The sequence below is a fragment of the Lethenteron reissneri genome, chromosome 59 (genome assembly GCF_015708825.2).
Source record: "Lethenteron reissneri isolate LAM-NWPU_2019-01 chromosome 59, ASM1570882v1, whole genome shotgun sequence".
Taxonomy (NCBI): Eukaryota; Metazoa; Chordata; class Hyperoartia; order Petromyzontiformes; family Petromyzontidae; genus Lethenteron; species Lethenteron reissneri.
In genome coordinates, this window is record NC_083837.1 from 530,712 (window position 1) to 549,377 (window position 18,666).

General features: G+C 48.9%; 1 protein-coding gene across 6 annotated transcripts in view; it reads left to right on the plus strand.

Moving 5' to 3' along the window:
• Positions 1-921: 921 nt before the first annotated feature.
• The window catches only part of LOC133357651 (gamma-aminobutyric acid receptor subunit alpha-5-like), a 74,590-nt gene continuing 56,845 nt past the window's right edge, over positions 922-18,666 (plus strand). For 5 of the 6 annotated variants that reach the window (XM_061575721.1, XM_061575724.1, XM_061575723.1 and 2 more), the window contains exons 1-2: positions 922-1,549; positions 17,982-18,109. In XM_061575721.1, the coding sequence (XP_061431705.1) occupies positions 18,021-18,109 (89 nt within the window). In that variant the 5' untranslated portion in view covers positions 922-1,549; positions 17,982-18,020. Of the gene's footprint in view, positions 1,550-3,381; positions 3,550-17,981; positions 18,110-18,666 lie in introns of those variants that run through there. The other variant, XM_061575722.1, reaches the window with a different exon arrangement.

Genomic DNA, 18,666 nt, shown 5'->3' on the forward strand with positions numbered 1-18,666 from the left:
TGTGCCGTCTCTCACGGGGAATCTGTCAATGTCATTTACGCTTCGCCCTTACTCAGTGGTGGTGAGATGTTAACTACCTCGCCTGGTACACAGGAGGTCGTGGGTTCCATCCTGACCCTGACAATCTGCATATTGGGGGTGCCACGGTGGTGAGATGTTAACTACCTCGCGTGGTACACAGGAGGTCGTGGGTTCAGTCCTGACCCTGACGATCTGAATATTGGGGGTGCCACGGTGGTGAGATGTTAACTACCTCGCCTGGTACACAGGAGGTCGTGGGTTCGATCCAGACCCTGACAGCCTGTATATTGTCTTCGGAGTTTGTTCTTCCCATGGTTGGGTGGGTTTTATCGGGGTCCTCCGGTTTTTCCCTCCACATTTACAATAATCACGCGTTTAGAGTACTTGTGCTGCTGGTGTGCATTTCCACACACAGGGTGAAAGTCGCTTCGTCAAGTCATCATTGGTGATGGGCAGGTCGCTTCTGAAGAAAGAGCTAAACAGTATCGTATAGCTCAGTGGGACCTTACCTGGTAAAACAATACAATTAGTCGTTTTAGTTTATAATACAGGTTCCAAAAAACCCCTGTGTTATGGATGATATTGGTCTAGAAAGCCTACGACGTGTTCCACAGCGTTAGTTTAGTATCCGCGAGGCAACACCAGCCCTACCCGGCAGGGGTCGTGCTACAGTGAGATGTATACAATGTCATTGGTATTCACATCAGCAAGTCGCCTCGCGTTCCTGAGTGCCTCGCTGGGGCTGAGAGAATTACTGTGTTGCGGGAGGCAGCTTGCCACCACAAATCCACAGGTTAGATTCTATCTCCCGGAGCGGCAGCTGAAAACGACGGTGCAAGTGCTGGGCCATCCCTCACGTTAAAGCGCGCCCTCGTCACCCCCCAAAGCGCGGTGCCCGGGGCGTCCCCCCCCCCCCCGGTTAATCGTTACCCTAAGGGACGGCTCTGGGGTGAGTGGTCAGAAACCCTACCCCACAACTGCCTCTGTGCACCAGGGCAGTGTGGAGGCTCACTCTCAACCACCTCTCCTACCAAGACGTCAGGCCGGCGTGGAAGAGTAGACCAAGGGTAACCTCGACTAGAGGCTGCTGCTGCAGCAAAGCTCGCTCACTCCCAGTGTAAGCACCGCACGGGTGTGAACTTCTTTCGCGCCGTACGTTGGAGGGCTCTCTGCCTCGCAAGATTCAACGACTAATCGCTGCCCCCCCACCACCACCACCACCACTCCCGCCTCGCGTTGTCGGGAGAGCGCAGAGCGCTCGGCAGCAGCAGCAGCAGCGGCAGCAGCAGCAGCGTCAGCTCGCCACGGGCACACAACGCAACGAAAAGAACCGCCTCTTTGTTTTTTTCTGCAACAAAATTCGTTCAAATAAATATCGTGTTTGTGTCGAATTTTTTTTATTTTTTTACGTCGCTTCACGTCCACCACGGAAATATATTTCGTATTTTGTCGCCGCTGCATTGTTTGGTTGGCGTCGAGCGGCGCTGGTTTCCACGTTCGACGCGGAGCCCGGACAAAGCCGAGAGAGGTAAAATCAACGCCGCCGCCGCCACCGCCGCTACCACCGCCGTTAGTTTTCTCTGGAATATCGCGGGTTTTTTTTTAAATGAACGGGACTCGTCGCGCGCATTGCGATTTTATTTTGTGCGTTTTGTTTTTAGGTTGTGAAGGGAATTTTTTTTTTAATGAAATTGCGCGGAAATTCGTTCAGCTACGCGTGTTGACTATCAATGGCAACAACTGTAATGTTACGCATGAATATATATTACATTTAAACAAATGTGTATTTTTGCGTTGAATATCCTTTTTGTGTTACATTTATTCAATTGTTGTTGCCATTATATATTTAGCAATGTAAGATGGAATTTATAAGGATATTTTTAAAATATATTTACGTGGTGCGATTTATGTGGCTGTGCCCTTTAAGGGTCCAGATGTGGTGACCAGCCCAAACCCAGCCTAAAATTCCAATGTCATGAATACAGATGATTTAACGATTAATATATCAATTGATATACACTACGAACAACAACTGCATAAAATGTTTGTATTTAATAATTTACAATGATAGACGCACATTCGCATGTACATACTACTTTTTACTATTTACGTTGCATTGATAATTGGCACACATCTTTCGTATGATTGCCACTTATTTGCATACGATCCATATATTGCTCCCAATTTAGAGGCCTCGCTTACAGCAAGATGGCTTAAGATCATTGCGTTAATAAATACGTAAAATAGATGGCAATTCAGCAATGTTGTGATTTAAAGTAACACAATTGTGTTTCTTAAACAATTTGTCAGAAATTGAATGGGAGGGGGGGGTGTGTTAGGCTTGCTGGGTTGGGTGTGGGATGAGAGGGCCGTGTGTCTGTGTGTGTCTGTGTGTGTGTCTGTGTGTGTCTGTCTGTGTGTCTGTGTGTGTCTGTGTGTGTGTCTGTGTGTGTGTGTGTCTGTGTGTGTGTCTGTCTGTGTGTGTGTCTGTGTGTGTGTCTGTGTGTGTCTGTCTGTGTGTGTGTGTCTGTGTGTCTCTCTCTATGTCTGTCTGTCTGTGTGTGTGTCTGTCTGTGTGTGTCTGTGTGTCTGTGTGTGTGTCTGTATGTGTGTCTGTGTGTGGGGAGTGGTGGTGTAGCGGTTAGCGCGCTGTGCTACGAACCCGGCGACACGAGTTCGATTCCTGCTCACACCCAACACCGATGATGATTATCCGAACCGGTCCTGCGCCTCCCCTAGGTCGACTCGGCCTCAAATGAGTACCCGGTGCGGTGTGTAAACATCGCCATTGGGGAGACAAAGGCGGTCGGGCGTAGCGCTGGCCCACCCACCCCCTGTGAAGGCTATACGGGGGATCTTTGTATGTCTGTGGGGCAAGCTGGGCCATGTAGCCCGCATGCCCAGCCACCGGATAGAGAGGGGGCTAAACAGGCGCGGCACGGGCTAGAGAGGAGATGAAGTGATGGGTGAGTGGGTGGGTGGGTGAGTGTGTGAGTGAGTGGGTGAATGAGTGACACGGACTAGAGAAGAGATGGAGTGATGGGTGAGTGGGTGGGTGAGTGGGTGGGTGAGTGGCACGGCCTGGAGATGAGATGGAGTGATGGGTGAGTGAGTGGGTGAGTGACACGGGCTAGAGAAGAGATGGAGTGATGGGTGAGTGAGTGGGTGAGTGACACGGGCTCGAGAAGAGATGGAGTGATGGGTGAGTGAGTGGGTGAGTGACGCGGCCTGGAGAAGAGATGGAGTGATAGGTGAGTGGGTGAGTGAGTGACATGGGCTAGAGAAGAGATTGAGCGATGGGTGAGTGAGTGGGTGAGTGACGCGGGCTAGAGAAGAGATGGAGTGATGTGGTACAGGAGGACGTGGAGCTGAGTGGACTTGCCGATGACTGGTACCAGCGGTGTCAAGATCGGCCTCTGTGAAGGAGGCTCGTGAAGGACGCTGCTACTGGGCAGTTGGAGGCAGTCGCCCTCCAACAACAACAGAGGGCAAGCGGAGCGACGCTCACAACAACGAGCGGAGCGCCGGGTATAAAACGCAGCGAGTTGGCACAGTAAGGGGCACGGGTGGTGCATCTCAGTCAGTCGACCCATGACACCTGGGTCTGACCTCTTGCCAGCAGACGTTCGACACTGCACGTGGCCTTAACGTGCACCTAGCCTGGCACAAGCGCCGTGGTGACGCCACCGGCACTTCGTAGCGAATGGCGGCTGTTATGGGGGAAGCGTGCGTTTGTGACTTCTACTCACTCTGTTACGTGCAGTTGTGCAAGAGATCTCCGTTGCAAACTCATTTCTTTAGAAGCGCTTTTTGTGTGCGTTTAGTTTGTTGTCCTTCCCCCAGAACCTCCCATTAGGGACGGTTGGCTACGTACGGTGTGAAAGAAGTTCAAAGTACATGCAATGCATGCATGTTCAAGACCGAACCAGGAGGAGGATTTCTCCGACAACTCTGGCTGCCGCCTGATGAGGCTCATTGTCATTACCAGCGAAACGTCGGACTCGAATTCTAAATGTTGTGTGTTTAGTCTCCAACACACCGGTTAGTGCTGAACTCATAACTACGTGTTGTTGACGTGACAACCCTTACTAATTGGCTGTGTCGTGTGGTGGCGGGTTTAACGACGCATTTATATTCACGCGATCTCACCCACAAACCTCTATTATGGGCATGCATGCATATGGGCACATGCTTACCTTTGTGTGTGCGTGTCTGTGGGCATGCGTGTGATGAGTGCACTGCGCTACGAACCCGGCGACCCGAGTTCGATTCCCACTCACTGCTCACAATGACGAATATTTGAAATGGTCATGGGCCTCTGCTAGGTCGATTCAGCCTTAAATGAGTATCCGGTATGGTGTGTAAATCATGACTGGGGAAACAAAGGCGGTCGGGCATGGTTTTTGCCACCCACCTCCTTGTGTGCTGTGCCGGTCTTCATGAATGCTCTCTGACAGCACTGGCCCCGGCAGTCTGTCCAAGGCTACACAAGGGGTATTTAGTCTCTGGTGTGCATGTCTTTGCCTTCTTGTTGAGGTGTTTAGGTGGTTTGACATCTCCACTATAATTCCACCAATCGGAGTTTGATGAATATCAGTGGCAATACCAGTGACACGTGCTGTCAAAACCACGAACCTCTTCTGGGGCCTCACCCTGGGTCGTGAGTTCATAGCTGCTTGCTAACAGGACTTGTACAACTTAACAGCTGAACGTTGTGGTCATTATGACGATGGATGAAAGTTTATATTATTTTATTATTTCCCTTCTACGTGACTTTACCGAAAGAACCAAGAATACGAATCCCTGCAGTCACGAAAGCTTTAAAACAAAGTTGTGATCATTGTCTATGTGACACCAACTTAATCATCGGCCACGACCAACCCACCGCTGGGTGAAACTCTGCCAACTCCGTCGTCATCACTCACGACTCTGCGATGACGCAATCCACCTCGCGCGGTGTTCTTCATCGCAAGGCCACCGTGGCCCACTGGAGGCCTCAGGTGGCCTTGAGGACGGCCCGTGACACGCGGGCCCCGACAATACACACACGTGACAACACCCTCATCCATCCTCGTGCTGCCAAATGTGTGGCGGCCCTCACTTCTGACGATGCCTTATCGGTGAAAGTGGCGCCCCTCTGAGAATTAGTGAAGATCACTGGGCTAGCAGCGCCTGCAAACAAGCTGATTCTGTCGCTCCGTTTTGACGGTGGACATCCTCTCAGACACCATCGTCTCTGTGACTGGAGGGAAATCGAGGTTTATCTGAGTCGACTTCCAAATTAAATTGCAGTTTTTTGTTGGTTAAAAATTTGTTGCTAACGATTTTTGACCGGAAGTATTCGGGTAAATCCTGGACCGTTCTTAACCCGAATGTTAACTTTTAACCTCGACGAAAGCTTGACCAATGCTCGTATTAACCCACGCACGTATTCAATCGGGAGTCAAATTTAACCTCAAACCCACCATGAGCAACCCCACAAAGTGTCCCGTGTGATCAAATGACACGAGGGTGACAGGAAGAGTCACCCTCGAACGCCGCTCACAACAATGAGCAAGAGCGTTGGGCGGCTAAAACGCAGCATGTTGAAATAGTGAGAAGCCATTAGGTGGTCAGCCGGTCAACCCGTGACACTTAATTCTAGATTTTAAGCTTTCGTGACTGCAAGGATTCATATTCTTAGGTTTTTTCGGTAAAGTCACGTAGGTAAAAAATTAAAATTAATAAAAGTATTTTTTAATTAATAAAAGTAAAATAAAAATAAAATAAAAATCACGACGTTTCGGAGGCAACACAAGCTTCCGTCTTCAGGTGGAACCGTCACAGCACAATTGCTGTGTTGAAGACGGAAGCTTGTGTTGCCTCCGAAACGTCGTGATTTTTATTTTATTTTTTATTTTACTTTTATTAATTTAATTGTTTTACCTACGTGACTTTACCGAAAAAACCTAAGAATATGAACCCGTGACACCTAGGGTGGGGTGGGGGGTCTGTCCCCGTGACCTTCCTGCCAATGGGCATTTGACACTTCACGTGATGGCCTCACAAAGCACCGTGGCAACGTCACCGCCATTTAGTGGCGGAACTGACGGTCGTTGTTGTTGTAAATATTCCGTTTGCCTGCGCGAGGATAGCACGGTCGTGTCCGTGAAGTGCTCGACTTCACTGCAATATTTGTGGTTGTTTTCAATAGGAAGGCAAGGTGAATGAATCATTGATCGGCAACCCTGTGTGAGAATGAATGTGAGTTCGTGTGCGTGGCGGCGAGGTCCGTGTGTGTGTGCGATCTAGAAATGTGGGAAGCGCTACGAACCCGGCGACCTGGGCTCACTCACGGCCAACACCGGTGACGATTATCTGGTCCGGTCCGGGGCCTCCCCAAGGTCGACTCAGCTTCAAATGAGTACCTGGTGTGATCTGTAAAAAAAACTTCGCCACGAGGGAGAGAAAGGCGGCCGGGCGTGGTGCTGGCCACCCACCCCCATGTGTGCCGTGCCGGACATCATAAGGTGCTACTCGCTGAACAGCACTTGCCCCAAAAGTCGGTTAAGGCTATACGGGGAATCTTTGTCTTTTTATATTCTAGAAATGGGAGTGAATGCAAACACAGCCTTAACAACAAGAACCAGTCTTTGTTTCTTATCCCATCCACCGATCGTTCGTGCTGATGCTGTCTGTTAATTATTCAGTGGCAGTGAGGGGACTTACATGTCCATCCACGCAGGCCAAGTGTTTGCTACGCATGCAGGCACAAAGCCTCTGTGGCGACAATATGCAGAGAAAGAGATTAGAGAATGTGAGTGCGTATGGGCCTTTGTATGCGTGTATGAATGTGTGTGCGTGTTTGCGAGTGTCATTTTGCCTGTGCGTGAGTAAGTATTGGGGAGTGATAGTGGAGTGGTTAGTGCACTCCACTACAAGCCCGGCCACCCGAGTTCGATTCCCGCTCACGGCCAACAATGGTGACGTTTATCTCAACCGGTCCTGGGCCTCCCCTAGGTTGACTCAGCCTCAGATGAGTACCTGGCGCGGTGTTGGCCACCCCCCACCCCCTGGTGTGCCGTGTCGCCCTTCGCAGGTGCTCGGAAACAGCACTTGCCTCACAAGTCTGTTATGGGGTCGTCCATAAATGACGTCACGCACCTAGACATTTGTGACGATGTGTGACGAGGGGGGGGGGGGGGTTGAGAAATGTGACGTCACGTGAAAATGCGCAACTTTAAATAAATATAGACGAAACTTTCTACTTAATTAAATAGACGTTTTAATAAATGTTTTCTCCTACAACATCAGAGTGCAGCGCCACATTAAATACGCACTACAATGACAATAGTTTAAAGCGATTTGAAGCATGTTTTATTTTGGGGTGGGGGGGGGGCAGAGCTTTGTGACGTCATATTTGAGGGGGGGTCTGACTTTTTGTGACGCCGTGTGACGAGGGTGGGGGGGTCAAAATCGTCCAAAATCGCGTGACGTCATTTATGGACGGCCCCCAAGGCTATATGGAGTATCTTTGCCTTTACCCCCCCGCTGTTTATGCGTCTTTGGGGGATGCTGTTGCCACTGGATCAGACACTGAATTGCAAATTCACATATCAGGGTCTCAATTCCACAACCAAACGCAACACTACGGGGCAAGCGGCGTGTGAGGGATGCAGGTCGAGTCAATTAATTGAGTACCTATTGCAGATTGTCAATGACATCAGCACTGTGAAGACAAATGGGCACAGTGCTGATCACACCACCTTGTTATTGAGTGCCCTGTCAGCCTTAATAACGGGAGCTCGCCAACAACAGCCCTCGTCCGTATCGTCTGTACAGGTAAATGTGTGTCTATATGTGTGTCTGTGTGTGTGACTGTGTGTGTGTGTCTGTGTGTGTGTCTGTGTGTGTGTGTCTGTGTGTGTGTGTGTCTTTGTGTGTGTGTCTGTGGGTGTGTGTCTGTGTGTCTGTGTGTGGGGAGCGGTAGTGTAGCGTTTAGCGCGCTGCGCTATGAACCCGGTAACACGGGTTCGATTTTCGCTCACGGCCAACACCAGTGACGATTATCTAAACTGGTCCCGGGCCTCCCCGAGGTCAACTCAGCCTCAAATGAGTACTTGGTGCGGTGTGTAGTAAACATCGCCACTGGGGAGACAAAGGCGGTCGGGCGTGGTGCTGGCCGTTCCGGCCTTCATAGGTGCTCGCTAACAGCACTTGCCCCTACAGTCTGTTGAGGCTACACGGGGCGATCTTTGATCTTTGTCTGTGTGTGTGGGAGGAGCGGTATTGCAGTGGTTAGCGCGCTCCGCTAAGAACCCGGCGACCTGGGTTCGATTCCCGCTCACGGCCAACATCGGTGACAAATATCTGAACCGGTCCTGGGACCCCCATAGGTCGACTCAGCCTCAAATGAGTACCTGGTGCAGTGTTTACACATCGTCACTAGGGAGACAAAGGCGGTCGGGCTTGGTGCTGGCCACCCACCCCCCGTGCACCGTTCCGGCCTTCATAGGTGCTCGCTAACAGCACTTGCCCCTACAGTCTGTCAAGGCTAAACGGGGGATCTTTGTCTTTTTGTGTGTGGGAGATTCCACGTGGCCAGTCGAAGTGGTTCGTGCACTGCGCTACTCACCTGGCAATCCTCGTTTGATTCCTGCTATTTTACAACATCATTGACGAATATCTGAACCTGGTCTTGGGCCTCCCCTAGTCTGGCTCGGCCTAAAATGAGTATCTGGTGTGGCGTAGAAAACAAACTAGCAGGGGGGATGTTTGTATTTACTACTTTTGTCTGTGATGTGTGTGTGTGTGTGCAATCTGTAATTGTGTGAGGTCTCTGAGTTGTGGACGTGTCCGTGTTCAAGGTGGCATGCTTTCCTCTTTTCCAGCGCCAATTTATGACGTGTCAAAATATAAATAATGAAACCAAAAATACTACACAGGACAGTAATTGGATGCCTTAAATAATGGTTTCTCTTTGCGACCGTGGCTGAATTAGCAATTAAAATGCATATTACCATGCTTCACGAGTAACGAATCCAAAAATACGTCTCCTGGGGAGATGGAGCGATGAAATAAGTCGGCTCCTGTGCAAGGTGCTAGGTGGATCATCGCATAGCAGGATACATGAGAGATAGTGGTGGCTTGCGAGGCCTGAGCATAAGCTCAAATGCTTAGCCCACCAAGTGGGGCCAGCAACAAACAGCACTATTCCACTTCTTGGTTCACGTAGAGGGGAAGTAATAAAATATAAAAATAAAACATAACAAAATAATTCTCACGACGTTTCGGCCACATACGCAAGCAGCCGTCTTCAGGTGGAGAACAGGTCTGTCGAGAAGGCAGAGTCTGAAAACTCTGCCTTCTCTGAAGACTCTGTCTTCTCGACAGACCTGTTCTCCACCTGAAGACGGCTGCTTGCTTTGTGGCCGAAACGTCGTGAGAATTATTTTGTTATGTTATATTTTTATTATTTTATTACTTCCCTTCTACGTGACTTTACCGAAAGAACCAATAAGATGAATCCCTGCAGTCACGAAAGCTTTAAATCGAAATTTATTTTATTGTTTTATTTTTATTATTTTGATAATTGGTTCTTTACCCTTCTATCTGGCAACAAAACTGACACCTTTTTGCAAGGAGTCATGTTTGCATAGACCGCAATACCTGCAGTCATAAATACAAACAAAAGACATAACTCTGATAATGTGCACTGTCCTTGAAGTTGATTGGTCCACACCCGACCAATCAACTTCAAGGACAGTGCACATTATCAGAGTTATGTCTTTTGTTTGTATTTATGACTGCAGGTATTGCGGTCTATGCAAACATGACTCCTTGCAAATAGGTGTCAGTTTTGTTGCCAGATAGAAGGGTAAAGAACCAATTATCATATTTTTACTGGCAAATGAGGTCCCCATAGTGTAGATGCTTGCCCCGAGCTTTTATTATTTTATTACTTCCCTTCTACGTGACTTTACCGAAAGAACCAAGAAGATGAATCCCTGCAGTCACGAAAGCTTTAAATAGAAACACTATTCCACTTCATGATACATTTTTGGGTGAGACCACTTAAAGATCTGGCCAAATGTTTGTCGTGTAACCCTCCACCACCCGACAGCCACACCTGCACAAGCGTTCCATGATCATGATGACAAGAATAGATCCCACTCCAGGCCACGGCATCAGCCGATTGCCAGCGGACACATGCTCATTTGCTAATGGCTGTGCATGATAGATGCCACTTCACGGTATTACGTGGGCCCCTCGGTAAGTTATTCTTACGCACAAATCCTGAATGACTGTGGGAGGGGGGGGGTGCATCATAATAATGAATCATAATGGATTACATTTGGTATTCGCGCCGTCCGTATAGCGCAAGGCCCTCGCGAAGGCCGCTGTCTTTCACAGACACAGTCTGCCGTGGGTTCACAGCCGGCGTGCGATGTTACCGTGCGCATTTCCATTCTAGTAAATTGGTGGTGTACATTTTCAAATCAGGCAAACTTGGACCACGATGCCCGCACACGGTGGCCGACTCGTTTCGACAGACGTCAGGGGATGTTTTCACGTCCGCCGCGAGCACAGGAGAGGTTGCCGAGTATTGGTGAATACACACTGTGGCATTAACCAGGGCGGCAGGTCGGTTTCGAACCGCGAGCTTCTGTAACGGCCGTTACTGCTGGGCGGTGTCGCGGGCTCCACGTGACGGCTGAAAATGTCAGTACGAAGCTAAACTATTTTTGTTTCGCGTGTGTTGTAACGTTCAGCGCGCACTATCCTTCGCTTGCTGCATCGGGGTTGCATAAAGCGCACACGCCCACGTACTGCTGCGTTTGCAACCAAATCGTATGGGTTCGGTGTGCGGAGATTGGAAATCCAAAACCGCTCTCTCGCATTGTACCTGTTTTGCACGCGCGTTCGTTCCCAGCTGCTGGCTCGGCTGCAGAGCAATCGGCTCGCGATGACCCAGCCCATCATCCCCTCCATTCGTCCGAGGTCAATCAAATATTGTACTACTTTGTAGGGGAGGCAGTAGTGGTCACAGTAGAAGTGTAGTTCCCCGCACTGGCTTGGCAAGGTTTCTAACGGGGGATGAGCATTGATGCCTCCGTACTCAACTGAGCTGGAAACCACTTTGGCTTTCCCATTAACTGCGTTGTTTGATGAAAACAAATGCATGAATGTGCTGCAGGCCATAAATGTTTCTTTTGATATGCAAAGCGCCATTGATTGTGCTCGTGCGACCTGATTACACGTACGAGGATGTGCTCTTGTGAGACATATACATTGTAAACGAAACAAGTGTCAACAGCCATTGGAAAAACGACCGATGCATCAACAGTATATTCTTATTCGGTTACTATGGTTTCCATTCACGAGTCGGGAACAAAAAACTATCGCAGCCTATTCAAAGCAGCGCCTGTCCAAGCAATGATGACGGAGTGACGTCGACCGAGGAGATGGAGCGATGACATTGGTCTCGTGCGCAGGTGCCGTAGGGGTTGTCGTTGTGAAACATGCTGATGGCTTGGCAAGTCCTTGGTCCAGAAGTGGATTGACCATGGCCGATAATGTCGATGATTCATATTTTCAAAAATGCACCCTTATCCATTTTTCTAAATATTAATATATATATTTTCCCTTCAGAAGCTAAGCGGGCTTGAGCCTGGCTAGCGCTTGGATGCGTGACCAGTATACACAAACGGTGTGATAGGCTACTGTGGCAAAATCCATTGTTGTGCCGTACATCCGCGCTCCCCGCCTTCAGCAACCCACACTGACCGGCGTGTTGAGGCCTCGTCATATAATACCCTGGAGCCACGTGGTGTGCGGATGCACTCATCCAGAAGTGGATGGACAAATGGGCTGTGCACGGACAACATTTGTTGCCTTTATTAGCCACGGCTGTTGCCATGTGATGGCTGCTCACGAATCTCTTCATGGTTTGTTCCTCATTCCTGCTCTTTGTAATTGGATGGAATCTGTCACGTGCAGATTTTTACCAGTTTAATATGGATGTATAGGGTGGCAGGGTGGTGCAGTGGTAACAACTCCTGCCTCACAGGCAGAAGTCCCCTGGTTTGATTCCTGACTCGGGCATCTTTCCGTGTGTGTATGTTGAACTTCTTTCACACCGTACGTAGCGAACTCTGCTAATCGGAGGTGCGGGGGAAGGACAACAAACTAATCACCAAAAGCAGTTTTAAATAAATACCTTTCCATTCTATATTGAAAAGTGCATAGTAGCAGCGGCTTCCTAATATCGGAAGGAAGAGCGTTCCAGACGGCCGCATCTGAAAGCGCACGATGTGGGGTCACCGTCTTTGTTCGATGACTCGCCAAAAGCGGCTGCGGGGATGAGCGGAGTTCGCGTGATGATGATGGTTTATGTTCCTTGACGAGATCAGCGAGTTGTTGTGGTTCATTAGTATCAAGCACTTTGTGTGTAACGAGTGCGACCTGATCACGTATTCGTCCAGCAACCAGAAGCCAATGCAGCTCAGTGAGCACTGCACGGGCACGGTCGGATCTTGCACTGCCTGTCACGACACGTGCCAAATCATTGAATACACGCCACAGCTTCCTAATAGTTTTGGCAGACGTCCCATAGAGTAGTGAGTTGCAATAATCGAGCTTTGTCGATACTATGCTGTACGCCACTGTGTGTTGGCTAAGTCGCGTGCTGTTTGTCTATTCTCCCCCGTGGTTTTCGTGGGTTTCCTCCGGATTCTTCGGTTTCCTCCTCCCATAAGCTAAAACAAACATCGCAATGCAAAAAATATAATTCCCTTGCAAATTACTCAATTGGGATGTACACATTGCAACAAAGCCCCCTGACTGCAACACACTTGGTAGGACCCTCCTAAAACAAGTAGTGAAGCTTTCCTGGATAAACAAGTATAAATAAATACATTATTAATAATAGCAACAACAGGCTGCATCCATAATGCATTCATTTGAAGAAGTGAATCAATCTCTGTCCTGTTCACAATCAGAGTGATATTTTCTTGGAGCGGCACGTCCATTAGTATTAATCCTCTTTGGTTCTTTCGGTAAAGTCACGTAGATAGAAAAATAAAGTGAATACAAATATGACGACGTTTCGATCGCAACACAAGCGGTCGTCATTAGGAAAAGGCGTTATCCTCTAAAGGTGAAGAGTTCATAAAGTTTTGGAGATGGGCAGAGCCCAAGTGTATCAGCAGCACCAGCAGCAATGCCAATGCAGCAGCAATGCCAATGCGACAGCAATACCAATGCAGCGGCAATGCCAATGAAGCAACAATGCCAATGCAGCAGCAATGCCAATGCAGCAGCAATGTCAATGCAGCAGCAATGCCAATGCAGCAGCAATGCCAATGCAGCAGCAATGCCAATGCAGCAGCAATGCCAATGAAGCAACAATGCCAATGCAGCAGCAATGCCAATGCAGCAGCAATGTCAATGCAGCAGCAATGCCAATGCAGCAGCAATGCCAATGCAGCAGCAATGCCAATGCAGCGGCAATGCCAATGCAGCGGCAATGCCAATGCAGCGGCAATGCCAATGCAGCAGCAATGCCAATGCAGCAGCAATGTCAATGCAGCAGCAATGCCAATGCAGCAGCAATGCCAATGCAGCAGCAATGTCAATGCAGCAGCAATGCCAATGCAGCAGCAATGCCAATGCAGCAGCAATGCCAATGCAGCGGCAATGCCAATGCAGCAGCAATGCCAATGCAGCAGCAATGCCAATGCAGCAGCAATGCCAATGCAGCAGCAATGCCAATGCAGCAGCAATGCCAATGCAGCAGCAATGCCAATGCAGCAGCAATGCCAATGCAGCAGCAATGCCAATGCAGCAGCAATGCCAATGCAGCAGCAATGCCAATGCAGCAGCAATGCCAATGCAGCAGCAATGCCAATGTAGCAGCAATGCCAATGCAGCAGCAATGCCAATGCGGCAGCAATGCCAATGCGGCAGCAATGCCAATGTAGCAGCAATGCCAATGCAGCAGCAATGCCAATGCAGCAGCAATGCCAATGCGGCAGCAATGCCAATGCAGCAGCAATGCCAATGCGGCAGCAATGCCAATGTAGCAGCAATGCCAATGCAGCAGCAATGCCAATGCAGCAGCAATGCCAATGCGGCAGCAATGCCAATGCAGCAGCAATGCCAATGCGGCAGCAATGCCAATGTAGCAGCAATGCCAATGCAGCAGCAATGCCAATGCAGCAGCAATGCCAATGCGGCAGCAATGCCAATGTAGCAGCAATGCCAATGCGGCAGCAATGCCAATGCAGCAGCAATGCCAATGCAGCAGCAATGCCAATGCAGCAGCAATGCCAATGCAGCAACAATGCCAATGCAGCAACAATGCCAATGCAGCAACAATGCCAATGCAGCAACAATGCCAATGCGGCAGCAATGCCAATGTAGCAGCAATGCCAATGCAGCAGCAATGCCAATGCAGCAGCAATGCCAATGCGGCAGCAATGCCAATGTAGCAGCAATGCCAATGCAGCAGCAATGCCAACGCAGCAGCAATGCCAATGCAGCAAAGGGCCGCCAGAAAATGACTGCACCTCGCTCCACACACCACACTGCTGACGGTGGAGGTTGATGACCCAAAGTGGTTGATGACATCTTGCCAATGATTGCTGAATCTATAACCTTCCTCTCGGTTGAAGTCGTCTCTGTGTCTGTGTATATGGATGGCTTCATGAACGAAACTTTGTTGATAGCCAGTCAGCTTGCAAAGTACCATCGTCTTAGAGAAATCTATTTCGTGTGATCCAGCCGCATTAAACTAATGATCAGCCACGGCAGAATTATTGGTCCTGCCGTGTTTCAAATCTGCCTTATGTTCACCAACACGGTCCGAGACATGTCGCTTAGTTTCCCCAATGTAACTGCTGCCGCAGAAACAGCTTAGTTTGTAGACGCCAGGATATTGCATGTCAGGAATCTTGTCCTTCACAGATGGGATAAGATCACGAATTTTATGCACTGTGTTAAATCGGACCTGGATCTTGTGTTTGTTCATGATTTTGGAAATATTTCTGGTTACCCCTGCTATGTATGGCAGGGTGATGGTTTTGATTGGTTGGGGTGAGGGCTTTGCGGATTGTGTACGGTAGTCAGAATATCCATTCATCTTGAGAGCTTGGTGTACGTGTTTGAGTTCACTGGCCAGGTGTTCATGGTCGGAGATACATTGAGCTCTATGGTGTAGCGTTTTGATGAGGGAATTCTTCTGGGATGGATGGTGGTGGGAATCAGGTTTTAGGTAGGCGTCAGTATGGGTTACTTTCCTGTAGACAGAATGGCTCATTGAGCCATCTGGTCTCTTTTTGATTTGGTCATCCAAGAAAGGTAGCATGCCATCCTTTTCTACCTCCATGGTGAATTTGATTGTTGGGTGTATGGAATTGATGTGGTTGAGGAATTGGTTTAGAGCCGGTCGGCCATGTGGCCAGATGATGAACGTGTCATCCACGTACCTCTTCCACAAGGACGGGCGTAGAGTGGATGCCTGGATGGCGTCTGTCTCAAAATTTTCCATGAAAATATTGGCTACAACCCATTGGGTGCCTTCAGTTTGTTTGTAGAATGTTCCATTCCATGAGGCAGTATCTCACCAGGACCGGTACATCAGCATTCAAACCTTGTTGGACCAAATCTTCGATGATTGCAATGGTATCGGGCACAGGAACTTTGGTGAACAAAGAAACTACATCGAAGCTGACGAGTAAAGCACCTGGGGACAGTGAGATGTCTTTAATTGACGATACCAGGTGAGCTGAGTTAAGAACAGAAGAGGTGGTCCTACCAGTGAATGGCTGCAAGGTCTCCAACAGCTATCGGCCAGTTTGTAGGTGGGTGAGCCAGTGGTGGAGACGATGGGATAAAGGGGTGTACCTTCTTAATGGATTACTCTTTGGTTCTTTCGGTAAAGTCACGTATAAAGATAAAATGATAAATTAAATAATAGCATACGACGTTTCGATTGCAACACAAGCAATCATCATCAGGTATAAATGAAATAGCAACAAAAATCTAATCTGGTTAGACAAAAATCTAATCTGGTTAGATTTTTGTTGCTATTTCATTTATACCTGATGATGATTGCTTGTGTTGCAATCGAAACGTCGTATACTATTATTTAATTTATTATTTTCTCTTTATACGTGACTTTACCGAAAGAACCAAAGAGTAATTCCTGCAGTCACGAAAGCTCCAAATTAAGATTATTAATGGATGTTTGATAAGCCATACAATCTGGGTGGTTTAGCAGCAGAAGGTTTTAAGGAAACCCGTTTGGTCTGTTCAATGAATGAAGCTGAGTCAGTGGCGATCCTGTTCGTTTTTGTCACGAGGCTGTTGGTGGGATCTCTTTTAATTCTAGATTTGGTCACCGTTTAATTTATTTTATATTTTTTACCTACGTGACTTTACCGAAAAAAACAAAGAGTATGAGTATCTCTTTTAATGTTTGTGTAGCTACCATCATTAAGTATCCATCTCCATAATTTTCTAAATACTTTGTATTGAACAATCCTGTTGTCGTATCTGGGGTGGAACACCCAGTTCCCACTTCGCTCTGCCAAATAAGATTGAACACAGAGCACTTGGGTTCGTTTATGATCTAGGACCGACTGACTCACTCCAGCCACTGACTCATTGGGGGTCAGTCGCCTCCTCATCACTCCTCCATTGCTACTTCCATGGTCACCGTTCTCATGAGCTTCACTCAATGATTCCTCCACAAATGTAGAGGACTCGGTCTACCAGATTGATCGTTTCGTCGCATCTGCAGGACACAACAACACAACAAAAATCCTCCTGTGGCCTTAACAGACTTTGGCAGCAAGTACTGTGAGCAAGCATTTCTAAAGGCTGGCATGGTTTCGATTTAAAGCTTTCGTGACTGCAGGGATTCATCTTCTTGGTTCTTTCGGTAAAGTGACTTAACCGAAAGAACCAAGAAGGCTGGCATGGTACATGGGGGGATGATGTGGACTGCACCATCTCGGCCGCCTTTGTCTGCCTTGAGGTGATGTTTACACATCGGCTGAGTCGACCTAGGGGAGGCCCAGGACCGGTTCAGATAATCGTCGTTACCGGTGTTGGCCGTGAGAAGAAGTCGAACTACGGGTCGCCGAGTCCGTAACGCAGCGTAGCGCCAACCTTGACACCAGCGCTCACCAAGAACACGCCCGCTGACTCACTCACTCGCTCAGCCACTTAACCCCCAACACACTCATCTTTCTAACCTCTTCCCCAACACTGGTGCACATTTGATTTCCATCCCGTCAGCGCCTTCCCCAAGATTTAATAGCCTCGCTCAATTCAAGAATTGTGTAACTGCCATCAATTACCCCTTCGATCGTGCCGTTTTGTTCCTGGTCACCCGGCGATGGGAAAAACTGCGTTGGAGAGTGAAATTGGAAACACGAGACGTGACACATTTTTGCTCGACTTTTCTCAAAACGTGGTCAAATGAAGCGGAGTTAATTAACTCAAAAAAACTCTATCATGAAGCAGAGTTCCATCCAAGACAATCGAGTCAAACTGAGTTCCCGCTCAAATGAGCATTGTGGCATTGGTACTGATCTCCTGTTTAAAGCCCTGAGCCATTGGCGGGTTTATCCATAGGATAATCGTGATTGACTTCCCCACAAAGTGGTACTCCTTTTATTAACCCCAGAGGCGGGATGATGGGCTGGGTCAACCCGAACCAGGATTTGAACTCGCAACCTTCACATTGAACATTTGCAAAAACAAAACGCGCCGCTGCAAATCGTTATATAATCCGCACCGTTCTGCGTCAATCCCTCTGCCACACGTCGTTGTTTTCACTTCACGCTCTGACTCGATGTTGTCCTTCTCACAACACCCACAGCCTTCGTGTGTTTCTCTTCGGAGCGCCTCCCAATTTTACGGTGCGCTGTTCGTGAACATGTCCGCTCGTGTTTTGTCGTTGTTGTTGGCAGGCGCGTTGGGACGAAGTCTTGAACCGACAAATCTCCGCGATGATGTCTGCAGCCTCGCCGGTGCTCGCTCTCGCTGCCCGAGGCCTCTCATCCATCTTCATCTGCGTCTGCCTCGCCGCCATAACATGGTGCGCTGCCCCGGGAGCTTCGTCCGTGGGCGTCGTCCGTTCGCACGTGCAAACCACCACCACTACCACCGCAGCAGCAGCAGCAGCAGCCGTCTCAGCGCACGCATTGTGTGTGTGTGTGCGAACGCCGGCTCGTCACCAGAATCTATATTTATGGCGGATGAATCACGGAGGAGCGTAGGTTTGGCGGTGAACGGCGCTGAGCTACAAACGTGGCTGTGACTGCGGATCGATTCCCGCTCACGGCCACCGACAATGCCGGTGACGACTATCTGAACCGGTCCCCGCCTAGGTCGACTCAGCTGTGTATACATCAGCACAGGGGGAAAAAATGCAGCCGTGCGTGGTGCTAGCCAAACCAGCGTCATCGTGCGCCGTGCCGGCCTTATAATGTGCCCGCTAACAGCACTCGCCCCAAACAGCCTGTTAACAGCCGTACGGGGGATCTTTATTTTTATATTGTAAGAGTGTCTACTGGAGGCCAGGTTCATAATATATACACGCTGGCATGCACGCATGCACACGGTGCATACACAAAGGCAATCATAGACACAACA